Genomic DNA, 15137 nt, shown 5'->3' with positions numbered 1-15137 from the left:
TATCGGCAAAGCCGATATATCGAGGGCCGATATGGTCCTTCCCCAATATATCGGAATCGGCTTTTTATTTACCGATATTTCAGGGAAAGTGCTTGTACCGGGGTGATGCCTGCAGCTAGAGGCATCACCCCGGTAGCGGTGTCCATAGCCAACGGTCGGCTGTCTTGTAATGACAACCGATGTGGCTGAGAAGCCGCTCGGCTGTCATTCCAAGGAGCGGAAGGGGCCTTCCGCGGCTCGCCCGGGTCTCCCATCCCACCAGGAGACTCGGGAATACCTTCCTTCACTGCTGCTGTCTGACCGGGTCTCCATTTCTTTGAATTTGGCGCCGCCGTGTACCTGGAAGTGATGTCATATGACATCACTTCCAGGTACTGGCGGCGCCGAATTCAAAAAACTTACAGCATTCATAACAGCCAAACTTGGCGTTTTGAATGCTTAAGTGCAGAGGAGGGGTTTGGGGTCTTTTAGACCCCCAGATCCCTCCACCACAGTACCTGTAGACATTAAAAAAAAAAATTTTAATGTCCGAAAATATTGGCAGATACCCGATGACCAAAATATCGGTATCGGCTGTAAAAAAACGATATTGGTCGATCACTAAATATTATATGTTTACAATTTGATGATTTATATATGATGGTTTTTGAGTCTCAGCTTTATTGATGCTATCTCTGTGTTGATTTTGATTAATTCACTACTCGCCATACCCCAGGACCCCTCTTTTTATTGTGATTAGTTTACTGCTCAGGTATCAGTCCCATACTTGCAGCACCAGGGGTCGATTTTAAGTGTTTATACCCATTTCTACCCTGATAGCGCGAGAATTACTTATACATTTATTGAGTATACTAAAATGAGGCTGTAGATACAGGAGTGCCTAGGCACCCTCACATACCAGGAAGTGCACTGCTATTTTTCAGGAGGAATTTCATATAAAAGATATTTTCGGGGGACTGCTTAGGCAGAAATATTTCTTAAATGTTCCCTATAACAGTAAATTTTCTCTTTTGAGTTCAGTTCTACTTGAAGATGTTGGTACAAGGCATGTTTGGAGGTAAATGTTAATGCACATGTAGTAATGCACTGCAAAGGTCAGAGGGCACCCCAAAAGAAGAAGGTTTATACTCCTCTTTCCAGCAGGCGGTATGTAATATCTTTGCTGTCTTAAAGCGGAGTTCCAGCCTCAAAATCGAAAAAAAATTGATTTTGGGCCATCCGTTTGCTGAGGATCACCTGAAAAACAAATGGATATTCCTGATTTTTTTTTGTTTACTTACCTTGTAATAGAAGAAAATATACTCACCTTCCTTCCACTTCCTCCCTCTGCGGCCGCAGCCAGCGCCATCTCTTCCGGTTTGCGATGGCTCCTGGGAGCTGAACGTTATCGTTCCCAGGAGTCAATGCGCCTGCACCGGTCCCGCTCGTCACTTCCGGTGCAGGCACGGCATTCCCTGTTAAACAGCTTCTGGGCATGCCCAGAAGCTGCGCAGGGATGCCACGCCTGCACCAGAAGTGACGAGCAGGGCCGGTGCAGTGCATTGTGGGACTCCGACGTCACCGAAGAGGACGCGCTGGCTTCAGCTTTCCACATCTGAGACGGCAGCGCTGGAGAAGAAATTTTCAAGGTAAGTATTTCTTCTAAAAGGTAAGTGTGACCCAGGACAGTTCAGAGGATACCTATCATAGAATGTACTAGCCCTGACTGTCCCGGGGGTATTTTTAGCTAAAATTCACCCCCGAGGCCGGAACCCTTTTAAGAGCTCTGGGTTATGCTGCTATATGACACTCTAGTGACGTAGAGAGCAGAGGATGGAACCACAGATCATAGCAGGGGGTCTAGGGATCCAACACACCTGGAAGTGTCGGATGTAAAGATTCTTTGGTTTGCTCTGAAGATTCCAGGAACATGTGATGGGACAATATAAGGACTCTTCTTTTACTGGAGCTTTTTTTTTTTTTCTATTTCAGCAACAAACTCACTTTAATTATAGTGGTGATATGAATATGCTTCTGAAACTTTTATTATGTCACATATCTGTTCACAGAGGAACAGGATCCTAAGCCTGTGTTTGAGAAGCAGCCATTGAATTGGCAGGACGATGTACAACTCCATTCCGAGTTCCTGGACAGAAAGGTATGTAATAGATGACGTATAGGCTGACTTTTGGGCTTTCAGCGCTGTCACACTTTGACAATTGCGCAGTCATGCAACACTGTACCCAAATTAAATTGTTAGCATTTTTGTTTTACACAAATAGAGCTTTCTTTGGGTAGTATTTAACCTTCCTGGAGGTATTCCCGAGTGTGGCTCGGGGTTAATATTCAGTGCCAAAAGCGGTAACCCCCGGGCCACACTCAGGAATACCCCAGAATGTTACTCACCTTCCCCTGCGATCCCCCGCTGTCCTCCCGCTGTGTGTTCGGCCGGGAGTACCTTTGCCGCCTTTAGGGGATCTAAGTGCCCTGAGGGGACCGGCGCCCCCCATGTTAAAATGTTCTGCACCGATACAATCAGTGCATCCACCAGCGCTCTTGCATGCATATGTGCAGCAAAAAAGGAATCATCCTCACTGCAGGGCACTCGAAGTGCGTGGACGCAGACCCAGTAGGGTCGCAATATGCTAAGCTCACCCTGAGAGCATAGCAAGCAGGGGAGGTCGCCAACCGCAGTCCTGCAAGGAGACGCCAGCTAAAGACCATAAATGACATAAGAGGACATAGCCCCCCCTATAAAGGGGAAGAGGGGGCCAGCCGGGATGCAAACGCTCAGGCAGAGTACCGCACACAATGTCCCACGACGCCCCCCCGGTTCAAGGGGGGCGCCAGGCAGTCTGTATGTCCACCCCCCTGAGGAGGGGGGGGAGGGCGGATGCCCATCTGCTGCTCTATCACCCCGGTCAGCAGCTCAGACCATCTGGTCAGCAGCTCGGTCAGCCAGCCTCGAGTAGGTCTCAAAGCCGCAGCCTAAATTTGGGGCCCGATCCGGTCACGAGTCGGCCGCCAGCTCTATCAGCTTGATCAGCAGTTCGGACAGCCTAGTCGTTCGCCCGGACAGCTTGGTCAGTCACTCAGACAGCCAGTTCCTTCAGCCGCGAGTAAGCCGTAAGCCGCAGCCTCAATTTTTGGCCCGATCCGGCTGTGTGAGGTGATCCGTCGGCATCCGCCGGACGGCTTGACATGGTACCCCGAACAGTCACTGCCTCAATTTTTGGCCCGATCTGGCTGCGTGAGGCGATCCGTTGGCATTCGTCGGTCAGGCACTTTGGACAGCTTGACATGGTACTCGGACTGCTTGGCATGGTACCCGGACAGCCGTGAGTAGGCCGCAAGCCGTGGCCTCAATTTTCGGCCCGATCCAGCCGTGTAAGGCGATCTGTCGGCATCCACCGGTCAGTTTAGTCAGGCACTTCAGACAGCTTGACATGGTACTTGGACAGCTTGATATGATACTTGGACAGCTTGACATGGTACCCGGACAGCAGCGAGTAGGCCACAATTTTCGGCCCGATCCAGCCATGTGAGGCGCAGACCCGCAGATGAAGAAACATCCGCTCCCCCTCAAGCCTATAACCGTCGCAGGGAGCCCAAAAGACATCCCTGTCCCAGTTACTAATCCCCAGGGGGCCAAGAACTTGCTCAAAGACCCCTGTGTGCGATCTGGACAGCCCGGTCAGCAACACCCGCATTCATCTCCCCTTACTGGAGCAAGTGGCAAAGCCAGCTCTTAACTAACCCCGGGAGGGGGGGTCGTGGGGGTAGGTTAGGGCCAAAATACCACCGTGACTGTTAGAGGGGCTAGGAGAATGGAAGGGAACCCGGGGGTTCGACCGTCCTATGGAGGGGCCCACATCCATACTGAGACCACGAGAGCTATGGGGGGGGACACTACTACCACTCGAGGTGGGGGTGCTGACGGCCAAGGGGTACGCTGCAACTCAGGCCAAACCAGGTTGTGTGCGTCCTGGCGAGGTGTTTCACTCGCTGGCTAGCCCCCGTCCACTGGGGCTCTGTCGTGACGAGGCCTAGCTCTGGGCTATATCCTGCACATGCTCGCTGTCCGGGCTGGGAGACCTTAAAGCGGAGTTCCGGGCACAAAAAAGATTTTTTTTTTTTGTGCCCCTCCGCTAGGTATGCCTCACCTGAAAAGGAATTGGATAGTTATTTTTTTTTTTTGTTTACTCACCTTTTTATTGAAGATCGTAAATACTCACCTATGACAGCTTCCTCCTCCAGCGCCGAGGCTCACCCCGTCACTTCCTGCCTCGCGATGATTCCTGGGAGCTAAACGTCATAGCTCCCAGGAATCAATGCGCCGCACCGGCCCCGCTCGTCATTTCCGGGCGACGCCGCATTCCCCTGCTAAACAGCTTCTGGGCATGCCCAGAAGCTGTTTAGGAATGCGGCGCAGCACCAGAAGTGACGAGAGGGGCCGGTGCAGTGCATTCTGGGACACGAAGACGCGGAAGAAGACAGAGAAGAGGACCGCGCCGGCTTCAGCTGCCCACAACCGAGATGGAAACGCTGTGGAAGAAAATTTCTAAGTAAGTATTTCTTCTTACAGGTAAGTGCGAACCGGGACAGATCAGAGGCTAGCCATTTTGGAATGTGCTAGCCCTGACTGTCCCGGGGGTATGTTCAGAAAAAAATCGTTTCTCTGCCCGGAACTCCGCTTTAAGAATTGAGCATATCCAGTCCGAAACCCAGGCTGGCTGTTGGTTGCAGTTCTATCAGGAACATAACTAGCTAAAAAATTTAATTTTTAAACAAAGGTTACCTTCAAAATAAAAAAGACAAGCTAAGACCAAAGTCCCAGCAGGGAACTAGGTCCTACTCCTACACTAGGCAGAAACAAACTGAGGGCTTTAGCAGAGTGAGTGGGTGTATGCCTGCAGGGACTGCCCTATAGGCGTGGTAAAGCTTTTTCTTGCCTAGTGTCCTACTCATGTAGGGGGCAGCATAACCCAATGGTCAAGAAGATATGGAGCTGCGTCTGTCAATGAACAATAGAGAAAAACGAACTGATTAAAAATTAATTTTATTTATGTTCATTAATATATCCTATAGTTTGCAGACACTATAACTTTTGCACAAACCAATCAATATACGCTTGTGTAACAGATAGCAGAATACACATTGGCCTAAATTGATGAAGAAATTAGATTTTTTTACATTATTTTATTATTATATTGTCTGGCTTTTTTGTTTATAGAGCAAAACATAAAAAACGCAGAGGTGATCAAATACCACCAAAAGAAAGCTCTATTTGTGAGAGAAAAAAGACATAAACTTTATTTGGGTACAGCATCGCACAATCGCGCAATTGTCAGTGAAAGTAACACAGTGGCATATCACAAAAAATGGCCTGGTCATGAAGGGGGGTAAATCTTCCGGAGCTGAAGTGGTTAAACTGGAACATAGGCAAGGAATAAAAATAAATACAAGAACTCCCAGAGTTTATTATCACATTGGAAGTTGAGGAACACAGTGGTGTCATCTTCCCACATGCTGCTGAGTGGACAATAAATGAGCAGCAATGCAGTGATGGGTCATCAACTGCGCTTATCGTCTGTCAGCAAGTTCCTGAAACCTAGAAAGCCACCTTAACCACTTGCCTTCTGTGCACTTAAACCCCCTTCCCATCCAGACCAATTTTTAGCTTTCAGTGCTCTCACACTTTGAATGACAATTGCTTGGTCATGCAACACTGAACCCATATGAATTTTTTCGTCCTTTTTTTTCACACAAATAGAGCTTTCTTTTGGTGGTATTTAATCATCTCTGGGTTTTCTATTTTTTACAAAAAAAAAAAAGACAGAAAATTTTGAAAAAAAAAAAAAAAAGTTTTTCTTATTTTCTGCGAGTAAATTTTGAAAATAAATACATTTTTCTCCTTCACTGATGTGCGCTGATGAGGCGGCACTGATAGGCTGCACTGATGGGCACTGATGAGGAGGTACTAATATGCTGCACTGATGAGCACTGATAGGTGGCACTGCTGGGCACTGAGAGGTGGCACTGACGGGTGGCACTGATGGGCAGCACCATCAGTGCCCATAGTGCTGCCAGTCAGTGCTCATCAGTGCCTAGGTGAGCAGGCACTGATGGGCACTGACTGGCAGCACTATGGGCACTGATTGTGGGCACTGATGGTGGGCATTCTGTGTCCCCGACAGCTGATCGGCTCTCCTCTTCCTTACACTGCAGTCTCTGTGTGAGGAAGGAGCGCTGATGACGAGAGATGATCTCATATGTTTACATATGAGATCATCTCTCATTGCATGGGCCGATCACGTGGTAAATGGCCGCTGTGATTGGCCATTTACCACGATCTGTGATTGGCTGTGTCCAAGGGACACGGCCGACACAGAATTTCCCGATGCACGCTCGCGGGAGCGTGCGGGGAGCCTGTCTCTGGGAGGCCGTTTAAAGACGGCCTTCCGGAAATTCAAGTCCGCGCTGTAGCCGTACTTCAGCTATAGCGCGGATGTGAAGAAGTTAAAGAATGCAATAGGAAGAATGATTTTTGTTTGGGCGAATCTTATTTTCAAATGCTGTCCCCACATATTCTGCATCTGAAAAATTCTTTACAACCAAACTCAGATTACCATTTTCTCCTGTCCCCATTCAGGAAGAGCTGATCTCAGATCATGAAACGTACCTCAGGCGGCACCCAGACATGAAAATTCTCCTCAGCGACTTCATGCAGTTTCTTCTCCTTAGAAAACCAGACGACGTCTTCACTTTTGCGGCTGAGTTTTTTGGCCCTTTTTCTTCAGCTGCAGAGAGAGCCGATGCGTTCCGATCCTCCAAGGTGTCTAACCCTTTCCGTGATGTCACCAATAAGTCCCAAGATTCATAAAAATAATTCGCATGAACATTCTTGGTTCTGTACAGTATTTTAACGTTATTAAATACTATTGATTTAAAAATATATATATATATCTTGTAGCCACTCTTACTGTTATTTAGTTCATAGTATCATCTGTCCAGCAAAAGAAGCATTTTAAAAAGATATTTCACGTTAAACCCCCCTCAAAAAATTTTTTTTATTACATACATAGTTACATAGTAGTGAAGGTTGAATAAAGACAACAGTCCATCCAGTTCAACCTGTGCAGGTGTGTGTGTGTCGGTGGCGATATTCATTTCCCATATCCCTGAATGTTGTGGTCTGTGAGATGCACGTCCAAGAGTCTTTTAAAAGTAGCCATACTCCCAGCTGATACCACCAATTGTGGAAGAGTGTTCCACATTCTCACCGCCCCTACAGTGAAGAACCCATTACACAGCTTAAAGCGGAGTTCCACCCAAAAGTGGAACTCCGCTGATCTGCTTCCTCCCCCCTCCGGTGCCACATTTGGCACCTTTCAGGGGGAAGGGGGGAACGGGTACCTGTTTTTGACAGGTACCCTTCCCCACTTCCGGGAGAGAGCACCGCGGCACTGTCCCTCAAAAGTTCGTCCCCCTCTTTTTTCCTCCGCCGCTGAGGCAATGAAAAAGGGCAGCGTGCTTTGCGCATGCACAGTAGGGAACCAGCAGTGAAGCCGAAAGGCTTCACTGCCTGGGTTACATTACCCTGGATGGCGGCATCGGCACCGAGAGCCGATACGAAAATCAGCTTCAGGTGCCAACATCGCAGGCTCCCTGGACAGGTAAATTCTACTATTTAAAAGTCAGAAGCTACAGTATTTGTAGCTGCTGACTTTTAATTTTTTTTTTTAGTGGATGCAACTAAGGCAGGCAAGCGGCAACATTTTTGTTGCAAATAGTCAACAGGGTCACAAGAAACTTGTTGAGAAAAACAAGACGCTAATTAACTGCCAAATATTTGACATTACAAACATTATCCTTCAGTGCTGTCATATTCCAGAACTGCAACCTACCTGGAGTGCCCAGAAGTACAAGGTGTTCGGGGCTCAGAGGCATGGTTAAGGTAAGGGAGGCTGAAACCCGACCACCACTGGACAAGACACATAAGTTGAAACATCAAAATTTGAAGACAGATTTTTTTTAAAGGTTTTATGGACTGATGAGATGAGAGTGACTCTTGATGGACGAGATGGATGGGCCTGTGTCTGGATCTGTAACGGTCACAGAGCTCCACTTCCACTCAGACGCCGACAAGGTGGAGGTGGGATATTGGTATGGACTGGTATTATTAAAGATGAGCTAGTTGGGCTTTTTCAGGTTGAAGATGGGACTCCCAAAACCTACTGCCAGTTTTTAGAAGACACTTTCTTCAAGCAGCGGTACAGGAAAAAGTCTGCATATTTCAAAAAGACATGATATTTATGCAGGACAATGCTCCATCGTACGCATCAAAGTACTCCACATTAAAAAAAAAAAAAAAAAAAACATGTTATATTTACCTCCTTTGTGCAGTTGGTTTTGCACAGAGCAGCTCAGATCCTCCTCTTCTCAGGTCCAAGGCTGGAGCTCCTGGCCCCTCCCTCTTGTTGAGTGCCCCCACCACAAGCAGCTTGCTATGGGAGCACCGGAGCCGAGCTGCTGCTCCTTGTATCCATTCAGACACGGAGCTGCCGTTTGGCCCGACCCCCTCTCTCTCCTGATTGGCTAACTGACTTTGACAGCCGCGTGACAATGGCGCAACTGATGTATCTCAGCCAATCAGGAGGGAGGGTCCCAAACAGCCGAGGGACTCGTAGACGTTGCCGGGGCTCAGGTAAGTATTAGGGGGCGCTGAGGTGGCTGCTGCACCCAGAAGGATTTTTATCTTAATGCATGAAGATAAAAAAACCTTCTGACTACAAATCCTTTAACCACATCCCCCAAATGGACGTATCCATACGTCCTTGGGGTTCAGTGGTAATACCGGGATGGTGGGTGCACCTACGGGCATCATCCCGGTATCATTTTATGCAGCCAGTGATCCTCTTTTTGGCAGAAGTGATCTCAGTGGCTAATTAGCCACTTGATTACTTCTGCAGGTGGCGGAAGGGGGTCCCACCCCCCTCCATCTCTCCGGAGCTCTCTGGTCCCATCGCGGAGACCGGCGGCAATGGCTGCCCTGTACAGAGAGAGAGGAACTGACGACATTCCCCTCTCTCTCTCTGTAACCCTGGCAAGCAGATCAGACCAATCTCGGTCCAATCAGCTGCATGGGAGGCCAGAGCAGAGATTTGGGGTCCAATAGACCCTAAATCTCTCCATAAAGAGGACCTGTCATGGCCCATGCTGTCACAAGGGATGTTGTTCATCCCTTGTGATAGCAATAAAAGTTATTACAAAAAATATATATATTTTTTTTATAAAATAGATATAAAAAAAAAATGTAAAGCGCCACCCTCCCACCGTGCTTATGCGCAAATGCGAACGCATTTGTTACTCCTGCACACATATGTAAATGGTGATCCCACCACACATGTGAGGTATTGTCGCAAACGTCCGAGCGAGAGCAACCAGACCTCCTGTGCAACTCTAAACTGGTAACCTGTAAAGGCGTTTAAAGCGTCGCCTATGGAGAATTTTAAGCATCGTTGGCAGGCGCAGTTTTTTAAAGCGTGACATGTTCGGTATCATTTTACTCGGTGTAACATCATCTGTTATATTATACAAAAAAAGAATTGGGCTAACCTTACTGCTTTTTTTTTTAATTCATGAAAGTTTTTTTTTCCCCAAAAAAATTGCGTTTGAAAAACCACTGCAAAACTACTGTGTGGCATAAAAAATTGCAACACACACCATTTCATTCTATATAAAAAAAAAATATATATATATATATATATATATATATATATATATCAATAAATAAATAAAATGTTTGGGGGTAGTAATTTTCTAGCAAAAAAAAAAAAAGTAGATTTTTACATGTAGAAGCGAAGTGTCAGAATAGGTTTGGGAAGGAGGTGGTTAAAGATGAAAGAATGACCCCTTCCTCACCTGCTCTAAGCCCTATTGAAAATTTGTGGGCCCTTCTTAAAGCGGAGTTCCGGCCTCAAAATCGACAAAATCGATTTTGGGCCATCCGCTTGCTGAGTGTCACCTGAAAAACAAATGGATAATTACGATTTTTTTTTGTTTACTTACATAGTTATTGAAGAAAATATACTCACCTTCCTTCCACTTTCTCCTTCTGCGGCCTCGGCCGGCGCCATCACTTCCTCTTTGCATTGATTCCTGGGAGCTGAACGTCATCGCTTCCAGGAATCAATGCGCCTGCACCGGCCCCGATCGTCACTTCCAGTGCGGACGCCTCATTCCCTGCTAAACCAGCTTCTGGGCATGCCCAGAAGCTGTGAAGGGATGCCACGCCTGCACCAGAAGTGACGAGCGGGGCCGGTGCAGTGCATTGTGGGACTCCGACGTCACCGAAGAGGACGCGCTGGCTTCAGCTTTCCACATCTGAGATGGCAGCGCTGGAGAAGAAATTTTCAAGGAGATATGACCCGCCCGCACCAGAAGTGACGAACGGGGCCGATGCAGGGCATTCTGGGAGAAGAGGACGCAGAAGAGGACACGCTGGCTTCAGCTGCCCACATCCGAGATGGCAGCGCTGGAGAAGAAATTTTCAAGGTAAGTATTTCTTCTAAAAGGTAAGTGCGACCCGGGACAGTACAGAGGCTATCCATTGTGGAATGTACTAGCCCTGACTGTCCGGGGGGTATTTTTATCTAAATTCCACCCCCGAGGCCGGAACTCCGCTTTAAACTGGAGATTTACAGTGAAGGAAAAAACAGTATCTGGGAGACTGTGGTTGCTGCTGCACAAAAAGTTGATTGTCAACAGATCAAGAAAGGGACAGACTCCATGAATGGAAGGCTTATGGCTGTTATGATGGGTGGCTTTATTGGTCACGGATTTTTTTGAAAGGTCAGAAATGTTTATTTTTAAATTTTGAATTGTTTATTATGCTCACTTAAACAGATGACATTACACAAGTGAGATGGGAAAATCTCATTTTTCATTTAGTTGCCCAATAATTGTGCACACAGATATTCTCCTAAGAAAGCCTCATTTCTACTTTTCTAAACATTCAGGTTTGAGGTTTATTAACATTTTGGATTGGCCGAGCGCTCTGTAAGTTGTTCAAAAATGAAATTAATCCTCAAAAATACAACTTGCCCAATAACTGTGCACACTTACCTGTTTCCAGCCCACTCCGGTGATCCAGTGGCAGCTGCAGGGAAGAGGGGGGGAAGCACCAAGATGGAAGCCTATGGGTGATGTCACCACTTCCAGAATTTCCAGCCATTGAGCTCTCTCCAGTCCCCTGCAGCTGCCAAAGGATCACATTACTTTTATTATCACTTTACTATTGCTGGTTTGATACAAAGTTAATCTCTTCACACAAAGCAAATTTACAGGATGGGCAACTAACCTTCCAGGTTGAATGCCTCAAAATTGTGGCACCATTTGTTACAAGCCTCCAGAATAAATACCCTTCCTATTATTACATACTGGATCACCCACATGCTATGCAATTATCACATGATAGAATAACTTCCCCATGGCATGTGACCTCTACTCCTATTTCACCCAAACTTCTCCTTCCTCTCACACAAACCATAACAGTAAGTGTGACCATCTCCCTTTCTATTGCTAAATAAGTTACAGCAAAAGTCCCAGAGTCATGAAACTTTCCCAGCATCAAAACAGGTCAATACAATCAGGTCCATAAATATTGGGACATTGACACAATTCTAATCTTTTTGGCTCTATACATCACCACAATGTATTTGAAATGAAACAAACAAGATGTGCTTTAACTGCAGACTTTCAGCTTTAATTTGAGGGTATTTACATCCAAATCAGGTGAACGGTGTAGGAATTGCAACAGTTTGTATATGTGCCTCCCACTTTTTAAGGGACCAAAAGTAATGGGACAGATTAACAATCATAAATCAAACTTTCACTTTTTAATACTTGGTTGCAAATCCTTTGCAGTCAATTACAGCCTGAAGTCTGGAAGGCATAGACATCACCAGACGCTGGGTTTCATCCCTGGTGATGCTCTGCCAGGCCTCTACTGCAACTGTCTTCAGTTCCTGCTTGTTCTTGGGGCATTTTCCCTTCAGTTTTGTCTTCAGCAAGTGAAATGCATGCTCAATCGGATTCAGATCGGGTGATTGACTTGGCCATTGCATAACATTCCACTTATTTTCCTTAAAAAACTCTTTGGTTGCTTTCGCAGTATGCTTCGGGTCATTGTCCATCTGCACTGTGAAGCGCCGTCCAATGAGTTCTGAAGCATTTGGCTGAATATGAGCAGATAATATTGCCCGAAACACTTCAGAATTCATCCTGCTGCTTTTGTCAGCAATCACATCATGAATAAATACAAGAGAACCAGTTCCATTGGCAGCCATACATGCCCACGCCATGACCCTACCACCACCATGCTTCACTGATGAGGTGGTATGCTTTGGATCATGAGCAATTCCTTTCCTTCTCCATACTCTTATCTTCCCATCACTCTGGTACAAGTTGATCTTGGTCTCACCTGTCCATAGGATGTTGTTCCAGAACTGTGAAGGCTTTTTTAGATGTTGTTTGGCAAACTCTAATCTGGCCTTCCTGTGTTTGAGGCTCACCAATGGTTTACATCTTGTGGTGAACCCTCTTTATTCACTCTGGTAAAGTCTTCTCTTGATTGTTGACTTTGACACACATACACCTACCTCCTGGAGAGTGATCTTGATCTGGCCAACTGTTGTGAAGGGTGTTTTCTTCACCAGGGAAAGAATTCTTCGGTCATCCACCACAGTTGTTTTCCATGGTCTTCCGGGTCTTTTGGTGTTGCTGAGCTCACCGGTGCGTTCTTTCTTTTTAAGGATGTTCCAAACAGTTGATTTGGCCACACCTAATGTTTTTGCCATCTCTCTGATGGGTTTGTTTTGTTTTTTCAGCCCAATGATGGCTTGCTTCACTGATAGTGACAGTTCTTTGGATCTCATATTGAGAGTTGACAGCAACAGATTCCAAATGCAAATAGCACACTAGAAATTAACTCTGGACTTTCTATCTGCTCCTTGTAAATGGGATAATGAGGGAATAACAGGTATTATTAGCAGCCAATTGTCCCATTACTTTTTTGGTCCCTTAAAAAGTGGGAGGCACATATACAAACTGTTGTAATTCCTACACCGTCCACCTAATTTGGATGTAAATACCCTCAAATTAAAGCTGAAAGTCTGCAGTTGAAGCACATCTTGTTTGTTTCATTTCAAATCCATTGTGGTGGTGTATAGAGCCAAAACGATAATTGTGTTGATGTTCCAATATTTATGGACCTGACGGTACATACACTATTATCAAAAGTATTGGGACGTCTACCTTTACACACATGAACTTTAACAAGTTCCAGACAGCCCACTGCATATATATATATATATATATATATATATATATATATATATATATATATATATATACACACATATACACTGCGGCAGGGCAGCCCAGCTGCACAAAATCATAAACATGCATGAGATGTCGGTGGGGGGGGCGTCAGAGCAGCTCCCGCTGTGATTGGACATCCGCTGATCGTCCAGTGGAATGACAGAACGACAATCTGCCTATGTAAACAAGGCAGACCGCTGTTCTGTCAGGGGGGAAAAGAGAGATCCTCCTTGTCCCTTTTCCTCTAGTGCATCCACCCCCCCCCCCCCCCCATTAGTAAGCACTCCTTAGAAGCACACTTAACCCCTTGATGCTCTGGTCAGAGGAGACCAAAAATTTAACTTTTTGGCATAAAAGCAAAATGCTTTGTGTGGCAGAAAATTAACACTGCACATCACCCTGAACACACCATCCCCACTGTAAAACATAGCGGTGGCAGCATCATGTTGTGGGCCTGCTTTTCTTCAGCAGGGACAGAAAAGAGTTGATGGGAAGATGGATGGAGCCAAATACAGGGCAATCTTAGAAGAAAAAAAACTGGGGACTAGACTGGAGCGGAGGTTCACCTTCCAGCAAACAACCCTAAACATACAGCCAGAGCTACAATGGAATGTTTTACATCAAAGCATATTCATGTGTTAGAATGGCCCAGTCAAAGTCCAGACCTAAATCCAATTGAGAATCTGTGGCAAGACTTGAAAATTGCTGTTCACAGACGCTCTCCATCCAATCCGACAGAGCTTGAGATATTTTGCAAAGAATTGGCAAAAATGTCCCTCTCTAGATGTGCAAAGCTGGTAGACACATCCCCAAAAAGACTTGCAGCTGTAATTGCAGGAAAAGGCGCTGTACCTGATCCACCTGCTCAGCAAGGGATCTCTGCCGATCCCCGCTGAGCAGAAGGATGACAGGTCCACATCTGCTCCGCTGATGCAGAACGGACACGGACCACAGCCCGCTGTTCTCTATGGGGAGGTCGGATGGAAATGGGCCACCTGTCCATTTCCATTAAATCTGCTAGATAGATGGGGAATGGGATCCCCCATCTGTCTGTTTTTAGTGGACCAAATCAAATGCAGGTGGGTGTAAACAGACACTCCTACATCAGCCTCTCCACAGAAGACAATGGGTGGTTCGATTGGGCCCGCTTGAAAGGAAAAAAAAAAAATGGAGACAGACCTGATCAGTCTGTGTGAAAGGGGCCTAAGGCCTTGTTCACACCAGGCATACACCGCGTACCTTTATAGGGATGCACAGGTATTCCGTGCATCTCTATGCAGGCAGTACCATAGACGACATTTAGGATGTAGCAACTAGTGATTGACCAATACTGATATTTTGGTCATCAAATATCAGTATCGGCCGATTTTTAGACATGTTTTCACAGGTACTCTGGTGGAGGGATCTGGGGTCTTAACCACTTAAGCCCCGGAGGATTTGGCTGCTGAAAGACCAGGGGTTTTTTTGCAATTCGGCACTGCGTGACTTTAACGGAGAATTGCGCGGTCGTGCGACGCTGTACCTAAATTAATTTGACATCCTTTTTTTCCCCACAAACAGAGCTTTCTTTTGGTGGTATTTGATCACCTGTGCGATTTTTTTGATCATGCGCTATAAACAAAAAAAAAAGCGTCAATTTTGCAAAAACAATAATATTTTTCACATTTTTTTTTTATATGAAATTCCCCCCCAAAAAAAAAAAAAATCTAAAAATCAAAATTTAACATTTTCAGCCAATTTGTTTTATGCTATATATGTTTGGTTAAAAAAAAAAA

General features: G+C 46.0%; 1 protein-coding gene across 1 annotated transcript in view; it reads left to right on the top strand.

The window, feature by feature from the left end:
* Positions 1-6909, top strand: part of CATIP (ciliogenesis associated TTC17 interacting protein) — a 36529-nt gene extending 29620 nt beyond the window's left edge. The window contains exons 9-10 of the mRNA XM_082260108.1: positions 2049-2137; positions 6632-6909. Of these exons, the coding sequence (XP_082116234.1) occupies positions 2049-2137; positions 6632-6862 (320 nt within the window). The 3' untranslated portion in view covers positions 6863-6909. The remainder of the gene's footprint in view (positions 1-2048; positions 2138-6631) is intronic.
* The last annotated feature ends 8228 nt before the right edge of the window (positions 6910-15137 follow it).

The sequence above is a fragment of the Pelophylax lessonae genome, assembly GCF_965119305.1.
Source record: "Pelophylax lessonae genome assembly, chromosome: 6".
Classification (NCBI taxonomy): Eukaryota; Metazoa; Chordata; class Amphibia; order Anura; family Ranidae; genus Pelophylax; species Pelophylax lessonae.
Note: the sequence above shows the minus strand (reverse complement) of the source record. Positions and strands in the feature narration are given on the sequence as shown.